At 43.1% G+C, this 15266-nt stretch overlaps 2 protein-coding genes across 3 annotated transcripts in view; one reads left to right on the top strand and one right to left on the bottom strand.

Annotated features, from left to right (window-relative positions):
- Positions 1–9276, bottom strand: part of JMJD1C (jumonji domain containing 1C) — a 169564-nt gene extending 160288 nt beyond the window's left edge. The window contains exon 1 of the mRNA XM_089510532.1: positions 9228–9276. The gene's annotated coding sequence lies outside the window, so the exon portion shown is untranslated. The remainder of the gene's footprint in view (positions 1–9227) is intronic.
- A 224-nt stretch (positions 9277–9500) lies between these two features.
- Positions 9501–15266, top strand: part of LOC149318825 (receptor expression-enhancing protein 3-like) — a 50938-nt gene continuing 45172 nt past the window's right edge. For both annotated transcript variants that reach the window (XM_089510528.1, XM_089510527.1), the window contains exon 1: positions 9501–9622. In XM_089510528.1, coding sequence (XP_089366654.1) covers positions 9591–9622 — 32 coding nt within the window. In that variant the 5' untranslated portion in view covers positions 9501–9590. The remainder of the gene's footprint in view (positions 9623–15266) is intronic.

The raw sequence follows: 15266 nt of genomic DNA, 5'->3' as shown, positions 1-15266 counted from the left end.
TGAGCTGACTGTCTGTAGCCAGACTTAATCAGAGAAGTGGCTCTTATGTAAGAACTGTAATACAGAAAACATAGATGTGTTCCTGGGTATTACTGCTTTCACATAAAATTTGGTACTAGAGGCACAACTAACTGAAAGAACATGCATAGATTCCTGTGCCCCCAAAAGAAAAGCACTTTAACATGTGTCAACAATTTTTTAATTCAAAACAGTATGAATATGTAAGGGGGAAAAAAGACAAGTCAGCTAAACCTTGCATAAGTAAACAAAAACATTTTTTTAGAGATCACTTGAAGACTTCTTTTCAAATTAATTAGAGATATGACTTGTCTTTCACTAGCCTTCACTCTTCTTATGATTTTAATCTTGGTGATCAAACTTATAACTCTATGCTTTTTAAAATATGTTGGTGAGACAGGTGTATTTGGGCTTTTCTCTTTTCTGTTCATGCAAATGGGGTTTCTGGAGGCAGCTGCTGTTTACTCTGCCTATTATGGGCAGACATACACAACTACAACAGGATCTGCTAAGTAGAATCCAATTCTTTCCCAGCTGAAGCTTTAGTCTATTGTTTACAGCAGACATTTGCTGTAACCCGACAATGAAAGCCAGTTATTTCTGCCTGCATGCTCCACCATACATTGGAGCCTTCCTTCCTGATCCTCCCAATGCTGCTAAAAACATCTAGCTAGGCAGAAGACAAGGAGGAAAGGGGGAGCTCAGTGGGTGTCAAATACTTTGGTAAAGGCTTTGTTAACTGAGGTATGCCTGTATTTAAGTTGATAGATGTATGATATTAAGATATTATCCTTTTTGTGCCATAGTGGATAAGCAAGAGAGCTTAAGAACAAACCATATGCGATACGGTCAAGAGGCATAAAATTGCAATATTTGTCCTGTTTACTTGGAACTATAGCCCACTGTGTTCAATGGGGCATATTCCCCAGTAAGCATATTAAAGATTGCTACTAAGAAGGTTAAATTTGTCTCTCTCCCCACAACTTTGCTTATACACCCAGTTAAGCTAAGGCTAGGAACACCTGATTCTCTGTACAATGATGCAACTCAGGAGACAAAAATGCATTAGATCTGTAGCTTCTCCTATTTCTAAGCCCCCTCCTCCCCCAGGTGAATGGTGGAAGTCCTCTATAAGCCTAAACACACTTTAATTTTGCACTGGATTATAGTATTAGCATCCCTAGTAACTGATGTTTCTCACTGCCTTGGTCACAAAGGATAACTATTTAGCAAACTAAATAGTGCTGCTAAGAGCTATAAAAGTAAGATGGGAAAATGAGCGGTTCTCTACATATTGTTGGTCTGTGCATCCTTTCCCTCTAGTTATGCTGGTTAGGGCTAATGTGACTTGCAGTCCAATTGTGTTTGAAGAACCCTCCAATGTAAAACAATACAATGTTCTGGTGCCAAAAGTAGTCTGGCACAAGGGGATTAAAAATAAACTAGGACAGTTACAAATCAGCCGCTTACACCCACATAAGCGGTTCAGTATCCATTGAGCATATGGAATAGGTCAGGCACAAGAATCAGTGTAAAGTGTTACAAGCCAGATTTCTAGTAAATACACACTGTGCAAGAGCCTCAAAGCTGATTGAGACTAAAAAACCTAACCCTGAGCCTTGCTTGCAAGCCTATTACTGACAAAACGTATACAATTGTTTGTACATCCTATTCTGATGTCCCCTCCCCTCTAGTTTCAGAAACACTGAAATTGTTGTTTGTAATGGAATTAAGACAATGCTATTTTTTAAAAAAAAATCCATATGATTTTTGGCTTCATATCTACATTTATTATTTCTATTCTATAAATAACGAATGTCAAATTTGTTTGTTTACATTCCATTTTTCAAATCCAGGTAGTCTGATTATTGTATTTTAAATAAATTGCAGCTACATACTTTTCACTAGGTTTTTTTTCCACTCTTAAATTTGATAAATACGCCAGTTTTTGCTAGTGTCTATATTCTATGAAATATGACAGGATCTGTACTAAATAAAAATGACACATAATTGCCATTTGTGTTTACCTTGATAAATGTCTCTTTAAATGTAAATGCAGCTTTCTACTAAGGCTCCTGTTACCATGGCAATACAGGCAAAAGCTAAATCTTCTGGGCTTGCTTCCATAAAGGGCAGCCCTTTTATATAAGGATGTGTTTCTCTGTTAGAAACTGCCTCAATGTAACAGACCTCTTACACTCTGTGGAACTTCTGAATATACTCACATTGCCAGGTAATTCCAAGAATACCTTAAAACTTTCCAAGCAAGGCATAATTATGTTGTTTCATTCCCTCCATGAATAGCAGGCACCCTTTAACAGGTTCAGTTTCTATTGGGAAAGGCAAGCAATTAGAGCCAACAGGGCACAGTGGTTTGAGTGTTGGACTACAACTCTGGAGACTAGGATTTGATTCCCTGCTTGGCCATGAAACCCACTGCGTAACCTTGGGCAAGCCACATACTCACAGCCTCAGAGGAAGGCAATGGCAAACCTCTGAACTAACCTTGCCAGGAAAACCCCCTGAGGGTCGCCATAAGTGAGAAATGACTTCACGGAACACAACAACAACATCTATATGTTCTCTTTCTGTAATTATCTCTTCACAGCCTTATAGTTTAAACAGAAGGAAGAAATTACAAGCTTCACAGCAGAGATAGGCCCGATACAGACCGGTGGAGTTAAGGTGCAGCATCTGCACACTGGACGCCCTAACTTCGTTGCTAGGGTGCCATTTTGGCACGCACTGGTCTACACATTGCACACCATCATGCCGCGACTCCGGCGCTGCATCTATATGATGCAACATCAAAAGGGAGTAATAAAGCTGTGCGGCTATGGCACCCCTTGGATAGTGCAAAAAGGAGGGTGGATCAGGGCCACGGCCCTGAACCAGCCAGTAAAGGGGCAGCTGCCTGCCACCCATTTGTACAGCCCCTTAGTCTCCAAAACAACTCCTGCTTGCTGTGGCTTGCAGTCATCTGTCAATAATTCTGTTACACAAGTCCAAACTTAAAATGATTCAACTCCTTGCTACCTATCAGGGTCTACATACAGGTTGAATCTCCCTTTTCTGAAGCTCTTGGAGCCAGAAGTGTTTTGCATTTTGATTATTTTCAAATTTTGGAATATTTAAATATACTGAATGAGATATCTTGGAGATGGAACCCAAGTCTAAACATGAAATTCATTTTTATGTTTGTATATACCTTGTGAACACAGCCTGTTGGCAATTTTATATGTAATGTTTTTAATTTGGGGCATGAAAGAAAGTTTGTGTACACTGAATCACCAAAAAGCAAAGGTGTCACTATCTCAGCCACCCATCTGGACAATTTTGGAGTATTTCGGATTTCAGAATTCTGGTAAAGGGATACTCAACCTGAACAACCTTCACATCAGAGATGCATGCCTTTGAATAAGTTATAGAGGAATACAAGCTGAAGAGTTCTGTTGGGCTTAAGTCCTGCTTGTCAAATTTCCATAGATACTTTGAAAAGAGGAACCTGGACTCAATAGTCCTTTGGTCTAATCTGACCACCCAGCTCCCTCAGCTCCCATAACTTCTTCAATCACTAAGCATCATGTTGGATTCTTCTTCCCCAAACATTGCCACTTCTCTTAGAGCGACTGCATTTTCCTGCTGTTTACACATGTGCTCCAGTCTCCATCCTTATATGGATAGGGGCAGGAGCAAGCCAACACTTTCCCTGCTGCCAAAGTATACAGTTAACATAACTAAGAAGAGAGTAGTTGGTGTTCTGTTAGATCCACTCTAGAGCATCTTTCTTTTAAGCAAAAATCCATATGGGAACATGGATTTGGTTGAGTGCCAATAGTACATTTAGATTCCATGTCTACTAATATTAATGCTGAAGGAGTCTAACAAAATAAAAATACAAACACAAATAATAAAGTTGCAGTCCAAACATTAACACTCTAGAAAATAAAACATACTGACCTAAATGGAGAAAACCAGCACCCATCAGATTAAAAACAGTATTATCGGCACAATAGCTTACAACACAAAAATCTAGTCCAAATAAAAAAGAGGGACAGAGCTAGCCTGGCCTCCCATTTTAGGGAATATTAGAACCTGTAAGCAACCAAAGAGAAGAATATGTGAAGTTCTTCTTCATACAATGCATAGGTTTTTATTTATTTATTTATATACCGCTATTCCAAAGATCATAGCGGTGAACAGCAAGTAAGCTAATTAGCAAGTAAGCTAATTAGCCCCCAACAGTCTGGGTACTCATTTTAGCGACCTCGGAAGGATGCAAGCCTGAGTCGAGCTTGGGCCCTTTTGCTGGTCTTGAACTCGCAACCTTGTGGTTTTGAGTGAATGGCTGCAGTACAGGCATTTAACCACTGCGCCACCAGGGCTCCTTGTTGAACTGTGTTCATTATTATCATAACATATAGTTATGGATGCCAACTAGAAGGGCTTCAAAAGGGAACTGGATAAAACCATGGAGGTTTTATCAGTTGCCTATATCAGTTGCAGATGAGTGCAAGATGGAAGCTGAAGTTGCATTCCTATCTTCCTGGTAGGCTTCCCATACAGGAGAAGAAGGGCATCTCTCCAAGGATCTTAAGACCTGTAAACATATAGCCTTTCAAATACCCCTCCATTCCATTCTGGACTTCTCCCCATGAAAACTGCCAATATTCAAGCCCCGTTGGCTTGAATGGCAGTGTGTGCCCACTCCATTTACCACTTGCACATAAGAAAGGGACATGGAGTCTGCACAAGCGGAGGGGTGATTGTAATTTGGTGTCAGGTTTTACAGGGCTTTGTAAGTTTCAAATTGTACTTTAAACTGTGTGATGAAACAGTAGACAATGACTGACAGAGCAAATGAGTCACATATTACTTGATCACAAGATTCTAGACCACTTATAACACACTACTTACCAATAAATATGTTTCCAATAGTTTTCAAAAGTAATTTCAGAGTGTTGTACGGAAGACTATATGGGATGCCAACTATGGTATCTGGCACCATAGCTAAACTTGACATTTCTGGAACTGGTGAATTTGGCATATTTCTTTTAACTCTGCAAACACTTCTGATGCACCACCATAAGTAAGCATCAAGGTTCAGAGAAGAATACAGGTAATACACCCAAACTATGGTCCTGAGTCTCCAAGGAGAATGTGGTGCTATTCAATACAGGCTAAATCTCTGTACTCTGATCTACCTTTTGACTAACAAGAGCACCTCTGGTCTTGTCTGGATTAGCTTCAAATTGCCCCTTTCCACTCAATTACTGACATCTGATCTAAACCTAAACAGCTCACTCACATTCAAAAGAGAAAGGAGAGAGAGAGTTACCTATAGAAGACAAAAGTTTGGGTTTTAATGTTTATAGTCAAATACTTCAGCTTTCCAGTCAATCTTTTGCCCTCTTATATTGTAAAACAAGTAGAATTGCACTGGTTTATGGATTTTTGGACTCACTAATCTATTTCCCAAATGAAAATCTAATTCACCAGATCTAAAGAGCAATCAATTTGCTGTCTAATCAGGGAAACAAACCAAAACACTGTTATTAGTGACACTGCAATTTGCACAAGTATTACACAATCAGAAATCAGTATGGATGTTGCTAATCCACCCAGCCCTGGTTTACTCACACACATCATCAGTATTTGCAATCCAAATTAGCTGGTCAGAGAAAGATAAAGAAATATCTCCCAGCAAGAGAAAGATTTAGAAACGAATATGCATAGCGTTATCAAAATTATTAGATGAACTTCCCCACATGTCAGAAACATGAAATGTGATTTATACTACAAGATACCACAAGTACTAGAAAAATCTGAAAACCAGCCATCTGCACACCTCTAAAGAAGTTGCCCCAGTAGCTTCAATAATTAAGATTTCATAATCGATCATGAGTTAGCACATCACAATGTATTTTCACATTACCAGAAGATGAAACCTCAGTTAATCATTATACATGTAGATTTATCTTATAGTCCTAACAATATTACACTAGAGAGGAGGAGAGATTGTGGAAATTACAGACTGCATGCCTGGCCCCCCTGTGTCAGGACTGGTGGAAGAAACAATTATGTCCAGCAGCAAGCACTAATATGTCTCCATATGCTCAAAAATGGTGAAGTACAACAACAACAAACCCTAAGGACAGCAGATCCCACCTGATCTTGAAAGCTAAGCAGGGCGAGCCTTGGTTAGTACAGTACTTAGATGTGAGACTTCCAACAAACAGCAGGTGCTGTAGGCCACATTTCAAAGGAAGGAACTGGCAAAACCACCTCTGAGTATTCCTTGCCTAGAAAACCCTACCAAATTCACAGATGAACTTGAAGGCACATACACACACACTCCCCCAATGCACTCAGAATTTACAAGCATATTAAAAACCTTCAAAATCCCAAGGCAACAGACCTCTCCTTCCCTACGCAGCTCTTTACACTCTTCTCAATCTGTCGTGTGAGGGGGCTGCAACAGAGAAAGCCAATCTGTTCTGCTGGTGGATGCTGTTTCATCGGCTGAGGGATTTGATTTGATTTCTCCTCCAGTTCTCTCACCTTCAAGCTTCCAGTACTTCCTATATTCCAAACAGAAATGGGCTTTGAAAGATTTTACACCAACTCTAATTCAAACCGAGATAGTGAAAGTAACTATGCCTGGCCCCTAGAAGGACGGAAGGCATTGTGTTAAGATTAAAAACAGACCATGGCAAAAACAAGCAAATCAATAAGCAAAAGAAAAGATTAAAATTAAGAAGTGAACATAAGGTTTCAGGGGTCCTAGAGTTGAGGAAGAAGAACAAATGAACCCTCCCCTTTTATGGGTGAGGCACTTTTATTTCCTTACCTCTCAGACATCTAGATCGGCCTTTCCTAGTTACAACGCCCAGCTCAAGACTTTGGATCAGAAGAGCAGGAGCCCAATGGAAAAGGAGGGGGAAGATAGCTGGTTTGATGTCCTATGCTTTAGCATTGTACTATGACTCTGGGAGACCAAGGTTCAAACCCCAGCTTCGTCATGTAAACCTACTGGGTCACACTCTCTCAGACCCAGAGGCAATGGCAAACCCCCTCTGAAGAAACTTGCTAAACAAACCCCCAAACAAACCCATGATAGATTTGCCTAAGTGTTGCCATAAGTCAGAAAGGACTTTAAGGCACACAGCAACAAAATAATGTACATTACTATCTACCAAAGGGAGCTCTGAAAAGGCCATTTGAAGAGAATAACTTGCTACTAACAATAACTCAACCTCAGTAACAGCATTGAGGCTAGATACCACATCACAGACTCTGAAACTAAGTATACCTTTGTTTATGTTATTGGTAAGATGCCAGTGTGGCCTCGTGGCTTGAGTGTTAGACTATGACTCTGGAGAACAGGGTTTGAATCTCAGCTCAGCCATGTCTGGATGTGAGAGCTGGATAGTTAAGAAAGAAGATAAAAAGAAAATGAACTCATTTGAGAAGTGGGGCTGGAGAAGAGGCCAAGGATGCCATGGACCGCAAAAAAGACAAACAAATGGGTCCTAGAGCAAATCAAACCTGAAACCTGCCTGGAAGCCAAGATGACAAAACTGAGGCTTGTCGTACTTTGGACACATCATGAGAAGGTACAATGTACTGGAAAATACTGCAATGATAGGAAAGGTAGAAGGTAGTAGAAAAAGAAGAGCGGACTTGGCATAGTAGTTTGAGCATTAGACTGTGACTCTGGAGACCTGGGTTCGATTCCCAGCTTGGCCATGAATATCCAGTGGGTGACTTTGGGTGAGTCACACTCTCTCAGCCTCAGAGGATGGCCATGGAAACCCCCCTCTGAAGGAGTTCCCCAGGAAAACCCCACCATAAAGGGCTCGAAGGCACACCACAACAACAACCCCCGAGTAAAAAGAGAGGAAGAGGGAGATACTCAGTTGGGGCCTTAATTTCCAGGACCTGAAGCAAAGAAGGAGAAGGGCAGCGGAGGGACCAGGCCCTACAGCCTCCGAAGAGGAAGACAAGGCGCCCTAAGAAAGGGGAAGGACATGGCAAAATGTAAGCTGAAACACACTAATATGCATTCATGCTCAAAATGGAGGACAGTTAGGAATAAGGCCCTAGACAGAAGATGGAAATGTAGGACATGTCCTGAGAAGGAAGGATGAAGTCTGGCCAAGGAAAAGGGGGTCTTGGGAGGTTTCTCATCCACAGAGACGACTGGAAGGCAGCTCACAACAACAACGAATCCCTCAGGTGCCACAAGAAACCTACCCTTCACACAGATTGGACCCATGGCAGTTAAAGCAGTGTCAAACCGGATTGGGAAAGAGGATGGAGATGTAGGACGCGTCCTGGGAAAAGGAGGACCCAGTCTGGTCTGGGAGGCCCTGCAAAATGTAGGAGGGCAGTTTGGGATAAACCCTGGGCAGAGGATGGAGATGTAGGGGTGACGGATTCCAGTTTCGGAGGCCCTGCAAAACGTAGAAGATTCAAGACAAATGGGAGGGCGTGACCTTGGGCAAGTCACACTCTCTCAGCCTCAAACGATGGCAAGACAAAACCAAAAACCCTCTGAAGACTTGCCAAGGAAAGCCTTAGGGTGGCCCTGGGTGGGAAAGGGCTTGAGAGGCACCCAACAAGGACAACCAAGGTCTTGGAAGGAAGAGAGCCGAGTCTGGGGCATGAAAGAGCGTGGGCTCGTTCTCTTCCTGGGAAAGGCGACCCTTGAGGCGACAATTTTGGGGGCAGATTTGTCCCCAGGAGGAGCGCATTCCCTTCCAAAGAACAGGCTTCTTTTGCCCTTCCTCCCTTTTCCTCGCAGACGCCCATGTTTCCCTCCAACAGCCAGCGCCCCATTCCTTCCTTAAAACGTCTTTACATGCTGTTGTTTTTAAAGCAACAAAAGCTCATTTTCAGACCCTTTTTTTTTTTGGGGAGGGAGAAAATGGCCATCCCTCCAAGCCCCAAAAAGAAAGGGAGGCTGTCCCTCCCTAGAGGCCTCTTCTTTCTTCCCAGAGAGCCCTAAAAGGCTGGCATAACGAGGCTCCATTTTGTGGGGGGGGGGAGAGATCTAGTTTAGGTAGGCTATACATTCGCCATACTACTGTCCTATATTTAAATCACCGACGGCGGTTATGTCGGTTGGCGGCGGAGAAGGGGGGGGCGCGCGCGAGAGGAACCGACTACGCCTGCGCAATAACCGCGGCTCCCTTCTTGTTACATACCCATTCCTCGCCTCGCGCCGTCCAAGAGCGACACACGCATGCGCCCTTCGCCCCTCGCGCGCCCTTGAGGAATGAGGACCGAGGAGGGAGGGCCCGGGGAGGCGCGCGCGAGCCAATCCGTTTATGGTAAGGGGGCGTGGCTTCTTTCACTTCCGCCTCCTCCTCCTCCTCCTCCGCCTATTGTGAGGTAAAGGGGGCGTGGCTATCCCTTTCAGACTTGGAGGTGGTTGGTGGGGTACTTCTCGCTCGCGACCATTCCGAGCCGGGCGGCCTTTGAGGGAGGCGGCTAGTTAGTCCTTTCCTCCGGGGAGGAGGAGCGATCCGGAGAAAAGGAACAGCGCTTGAGGCGCATAGACCATCGCCATGGTGTCCTGCATCGTCTCCCGCGTCGTCGTGTAAGTGGATCAAAGGCTTGGGAGGGAGAGATAACAACCGCCTTTGTTTATCGTCCCCTCTTTCCCCGTTTGTCCTGGGAGGCGCCCGTGTTTAGCTTTCGGGATGCCGGGGAGCTTCTGCGCATGCGCACAGCTGAGGCATCTACCTGTATGGACACGCCGACGGCGGAAAGGGCGTTATCGACGCTGGTGGCGCAGTGGTTAAATGCCTGCACTGCAGCCGCGCTCTCGCAGACCATAAGGTTGCGAGTTCGATCCCAGGCGAGGGTTCAGGGTCCATTCAGGCATGCATCCTTCCAAGATTGTTGGGGGCACTTACCTTACACTTTGTAAGCTTAGGGAGTGCTTAAGTGCACTGATCAGCAATATAGAAATGCAGGCCACCATGAGCAATATAGCAACATATAGCTTTTGCTATATTGCTCATGGTGGCCCTGTCGCTGAGGCTGCGTCCGCTCTGCAGAAATCTGGTTTGACACCGCTTTAGCAGCTTTAGCAGCTGCACCTCCACACTAGTTTTGTTGTGGCACCAGTTGTTGTTGTTGTGAGCTTCCTTCAAGTCGACTCTGTGGATGTGACGCCTGCAACAAGACCCCCTTCTCCTCGGCCGGACCCGGTCCTCCTTTTCCCAGGATGTGTCCTACATTTCCCGTCTTCTGCCCAGGGTGAAGTCCAAGCTGTCCTCCATTTTGAGCACGACGCATGAATACATATTTACACAAGTGTTTCTAGCTTTGTATTTGCTCCTGTCCTACATTTGTTCTTGAACCTCCTACATTTTTGCAGTGCCTCTCAGACCAGAATTTGCCACCCCTTTTCAAGGACGTGTCCTACATCTCCATCTTCTGTCCAGAAGGAATTCCAAACTGTCCTCCATTTTGGCCGCGAGCCTGAATTTATATATATACAAACGTTTCTAGCTTTGTATTTGGCCGTGCCCAAATTCTTCACCCTTTTCCCAGGACGTGTCTTTTTCTACTTCCTTCTACCTTTCCTATCATTGCAGTATTTTCCAGTACATTGCACCTTCTCACAATGTGTCCAAAGTACAACAAGCCTCAGTTTTGTCATCTTGGCTTCCAGGCCGGTTTCTGGTTTGATCTCCTCTAGGACCCATTTGTTTGTCTTTTTGGCTGTCCAAGGAGTCCTCAGCACTCTTCTCCAGCATCATATCTTGAATCAGTTCGTTTTCTTTCTATCTTCTTTCTTAACTGGATTAATGCTGTCACATCTACATGGTAATACGGTGTTTTGTATGATTCTAACCTCTGTGCTCAGTTGTATATCTTTACTATCCTCCACTGCTCTTTTTAGGTCCTGCAGATTCAAGCCCTTGATCTCCCTCACAGAATCTATCCATCTGGCGTGTGGTCTTCCTTTCTTTCTAATGCCTTCTACCTTTCCTAACATTATTGTCTTTTCCAGTGATTCATGACTTCTCGTGATGTGGTCAAAGTAGGACAGCTTTGTGGCTTCCTTGATTGAGTCTAATCCCCCTGGTATGCGGTCTCCCTCTCTTTCTACTGCCCTCCACCTTTGCTAAGGTTATTGTCTTTTCTAGTGAATCATGCCTTCTTATGATGTGCTTGAACTGTTGTGACAGCCTCAGTTTAGTCATCTTGGCTCTCAGGGAGAGTTCAGGCTTGATCTGTTCTTTGTCATCTTGGCTGTCCAAGGAAACTTATACATTGCAGATCCCACTTCATATGTTAGAAGACCTAGGATGATGGATCAAATCTGCAGCATTATAAACAAAGGGATTTGCTTCAGTCCTCAAGAGAAAGTAGTAAGGCCAGTGATTTAGTCAAGGCAATACAGTGAACATTATTGTTAACTGGCCTTGAGTGGACCTCCACTTATGCTGTCCCTGTGGATGAGACATCTCCAGGTCCCCCTGTCCTCCACTGCTTTGCTTGAGTCCTGCAAATTCAGGCCATGATCTCCCTAATAGAGTCTGTCCTTTTGGTATGTAGATGTAGTCTGCCTCTGTTTCTACTTTCCTCCATCTTTGTTCAGGTTATTGCCTTTTCTAGTGTGCCATGCCTTCTCATGATTTGGCCAAAGTAGGAGAGCCTCAGTTTTGTTATCCTGGGCCTCAAGCAGATTGGTGGCTCGGAGGGACCCCTGGCTGCTTCAACTGCAGTTGCATGGGACCACAGTGACCAGATGCAGTGGTCCCAAGGCCGCACTCCACAACGGACCACTGGCAAGAAGTGTTTTTTTGCGCTCCTTTTGTGGCCAGGTCTGGGCTGCTTTAGGCAGCCACACCCCCAGATCTGTCCAAAAACAGTGCTTTTGGCCCGTCTGTCTTGGGCCCTGGCTTCAGGGAGAGTACAGTTTAATCATCCTTCTGAGGACGCTAAAATGAGTATCTAGCTTGTTGGAGGAAATTAGCTTACACCATGTAAACTGCTTAGGGAGTGCTTAAGTGCACTGATAAGTGATATAGAAGTGTACTTGCTATTGCTTGCTATTGCTAGTCATCTTGGCTTTCAAGGATATCTTTCTCTTTAACTTGACTTCCTTTCGCAGATGCTGCATGTCGTAAGGATAAAAACCCCTACGACTTATGTTTCCTTTCTTGGATGTCTTTTTCAAGCATTACTTGTTTTAGGTAATGATTTTTAGTGGTGCACCTGAGATAGGAAGGTTATATCTTATTATAATTTGCTGCTCTCTGTCAGAGGTCCTATCGGTGCCACTTTAGAGTGAAAGGGCCCAAAGGGACGAGCTTTGTTCCGGGGTGTATCTACACTGCAGAGGTAATGAAGTTTGACACCAATTTAAGTGCTGTAGCTCCAACTTACGGAATCCTTGGATTTGTAGTTTTAGAATGTCTTTAGCCTTCTTTGACAAAGAGTGCTAGCGCCTCACAAAACTACAAATCCCAGGATTATGTAGGATGGAGCCATTACAGTTAAAGTGATGTAAAATTGCATTTTTCTGTGGTGCAGATGCACCCTGGGTGTTGGTAGACCAGATTGCCATATAGTGAGGAGGTGTTTGTAGCAGTTGTAGTTTCTCTGAAGATGCCAGCCACAGATGCTGGCGAAATGTCAGGAAGAAAATCTTCTAGAACATGGCCACATGGCCACATAGCCCCAAAAACCCACAAAAAACTATGTTTGTAGCAGTTTTCAGTTTCTCAGAAGGTGAGTGCTGCTGGACTTGGAACAGTTGGTTCAAACAGTCTCTTGGTTGGAAAGCTTCCCCCACTTAGTTTTAAAGTATGTGTGGTTAGGAGTGACTCTGGTCCTCCAATTATGACAGTGAGATACTTTGTGCACGCTCAAGGTCATGGAGACCATACTATTCAATGCATTGTTTTAAAGTTTAAACAAGCCCTACCATGTTTCTGTGGATCTCCAGCTTTATGACAGCAACAATTTTTTGCAAGATACTGAAGACTTGCTAGTGCCATATCTTCATCGTCTGAGTGTTTTTGTTGCTCTGGTAGTTTAATGTACATATCTGTTTGCAGGAATTCATGCTGGCTGTGGGTGTGTGTGTATTCAGTGGGCTAAGATGCCTGATGAAAATGTACCACTGATTATTCATTAAATTCAAAATTGTAAATTTGTTAAAATATGGTAAAAGCATATGTGCTCTAGGAATTTGAATCTGCATTAGTGATGCATTCAACCCAATTAAACCATTGTGATCATGCTCATAAATCTGATCTTGTGTATCTGATTTTCCCCCCTCTGAATGACAGTTGTGGTGCATTGTTTCCTTGAATGACAGTCTTAAATACAAACATAAATGTCTCTGTGAAATGTGTTCTTAAGTGGAAAGTGAAAATAAAAACAGATAATAGGCTTTCCTTCAGTAGAGTCTGTTTTACACTTTTTGAATTCTGGTACTAAAAAATATCCAGTTTTAAATGGGAAAGATGATACACAGGTCTATTAATTATAAATGGTACATGAACACTCAGGTCTCTAGTTCTATGTATATTGCAGATACAACTCGGTTTTTAAGTGTTTGTCAACATGAGTGCACCATTTCCATTTGACAGCCACATTAAACAAAATTATTCCTTTTAAATTTAAAAGGATAAAGTGATTTGATGTCTTAATGGGCCTATGCTTGGAGGAAAAAGCTTACTGTGATATAAACAAGGCATGTTGACAATTTGTGTCAATGTGAGCAAGCAATTAAATACTCAAATCATATTCCTTAAAAGTATGTAGTCAGACGGTAGGCATGTTTCAGATACCGTATATACTCATGTATAAGTCAAAAAAATGAAGCCCAAAATAGGCTCCAAAATTCTAGGTAGATGTATGTATGGGTCAATACGGTAATACTTCTCTGTGAGCCTCAGGGAAGTTGTGGAGAAGGGAGGGAGGAGAGAGAGGAGAGAAATCAGAGGTCTGTGTCCCCCTTTTTGCAAGCCATCAGCCTTGGGGAAGGGAGAGAAATCAGAGGTCTCATCGGAGGTCTGTCTCCCCCCTTTTGCAAGCCAGCAACCTTGGGGAAAGTTGTGGGGAAGGGAGGGAAATCGGAGGTTTATGTCCACGTTTTGCATGCCCAGACTGAGACCCTTGGGAGAGGTCTGGAGAGGGAGAAGGAGAGAGTGAAGAGGTGTTTTTTTTCTCCTCCATTTAGATCCTTTGTTACATGCCCCTGAGTTTGACCCTTGACTTATCCACAGGTCATATCAAAATCCATGATTTTGCCCCCAAAGCCTGCTCTCGACTTATTCATGAGGTTGACTTATACATGAGTATATATGGTATGAGTATATACTCATTCTGTAGTAATTAGTATGACGTGGAGACTGTGGAACTGTCCAAGAGAGAAAACAGTGATCTTGTAATTTTAATAAACTTCTACTAAAGGTAGCAGCAGTCAGAACTTTGAGGCACTAGTAGGCATTAGTGAAGTGTTAATGAAATATCCCTCTAATATCTGGGATGGTTATACAGGTGACTTGTTTGCTTCAGCAAGAGGTTGGGTTAGATCACCTTTGAAATACCTTTCCACTGTGTGATTCTCTGAAATCAGTCTTTAAAATTGTACAAGCTTACAGAAAGCTATGATACTTTAATAACCGTAGCAGTGTTCTTAGCAAGATTTATATTCAAACATACGGAAAGGAGGATGCCAGCCACAGAAGCTGGTGAAATGCCAGGCATAAACTCTTCTAGAACATAGCCACATAGCCCAAAAAACCTACAAAAAACTATACAGAAGGGAGTTTTTAAAAAAGATACGTGACAGTGATCTTATAACCAGGAAACCGTGCAGGAATCCCTGGAAGAAACTGGATGAGTGAACGTGGAGTTTGTTTTGGTTTTTAATAGCTTTTGGAAAATTGGAAGCAGCTGACAGCAAAATAATTTCATCATATTGCAAGACAGTAAACAAAGTATGAAACAACAAAAGAGCATTAAACCAAATACATGGGAAAACTCCAAGAATTGTGGAAGAGGGGAGCAGTAGTAATTAAAAGTTGTTGTGTGCCTTCAAGTCATTTCTGGCTTATGGCAACCTTAAGGTTGAATGAATCGAGGGGTTTTCTTGGCAAGATTTATTCAGAGAAGGTTTGCCTTTGCCTCCTTCTGTGCTGAGAGAGTGTTAATTGCCTAACGCCATCCAATGGCTTTCTATGACTGAGCAGGGTTTTGAATCCTGGTCT

This window comes from Sceloporus occidentalis, unplaced genomic scaffold (assembly GCF_023333645.1).
Source record: "Sceloporus occidentalis isolate IW3139 unplaced genomic scaffold, rSceOcc1.0.p SCAF_2, whole genome shotgun sequence".
In the NCBI taxonomy this organism is placed as follows: Eukaryota; Metazoa; Chordata; class Lepidosauria; order Squamata; family Phrynosomatidae; genus Sceloporus; species Sceloporus occidentalis.
This window is presented reverse-complemented; position numbering and strand designations above follow the sequence as displayed.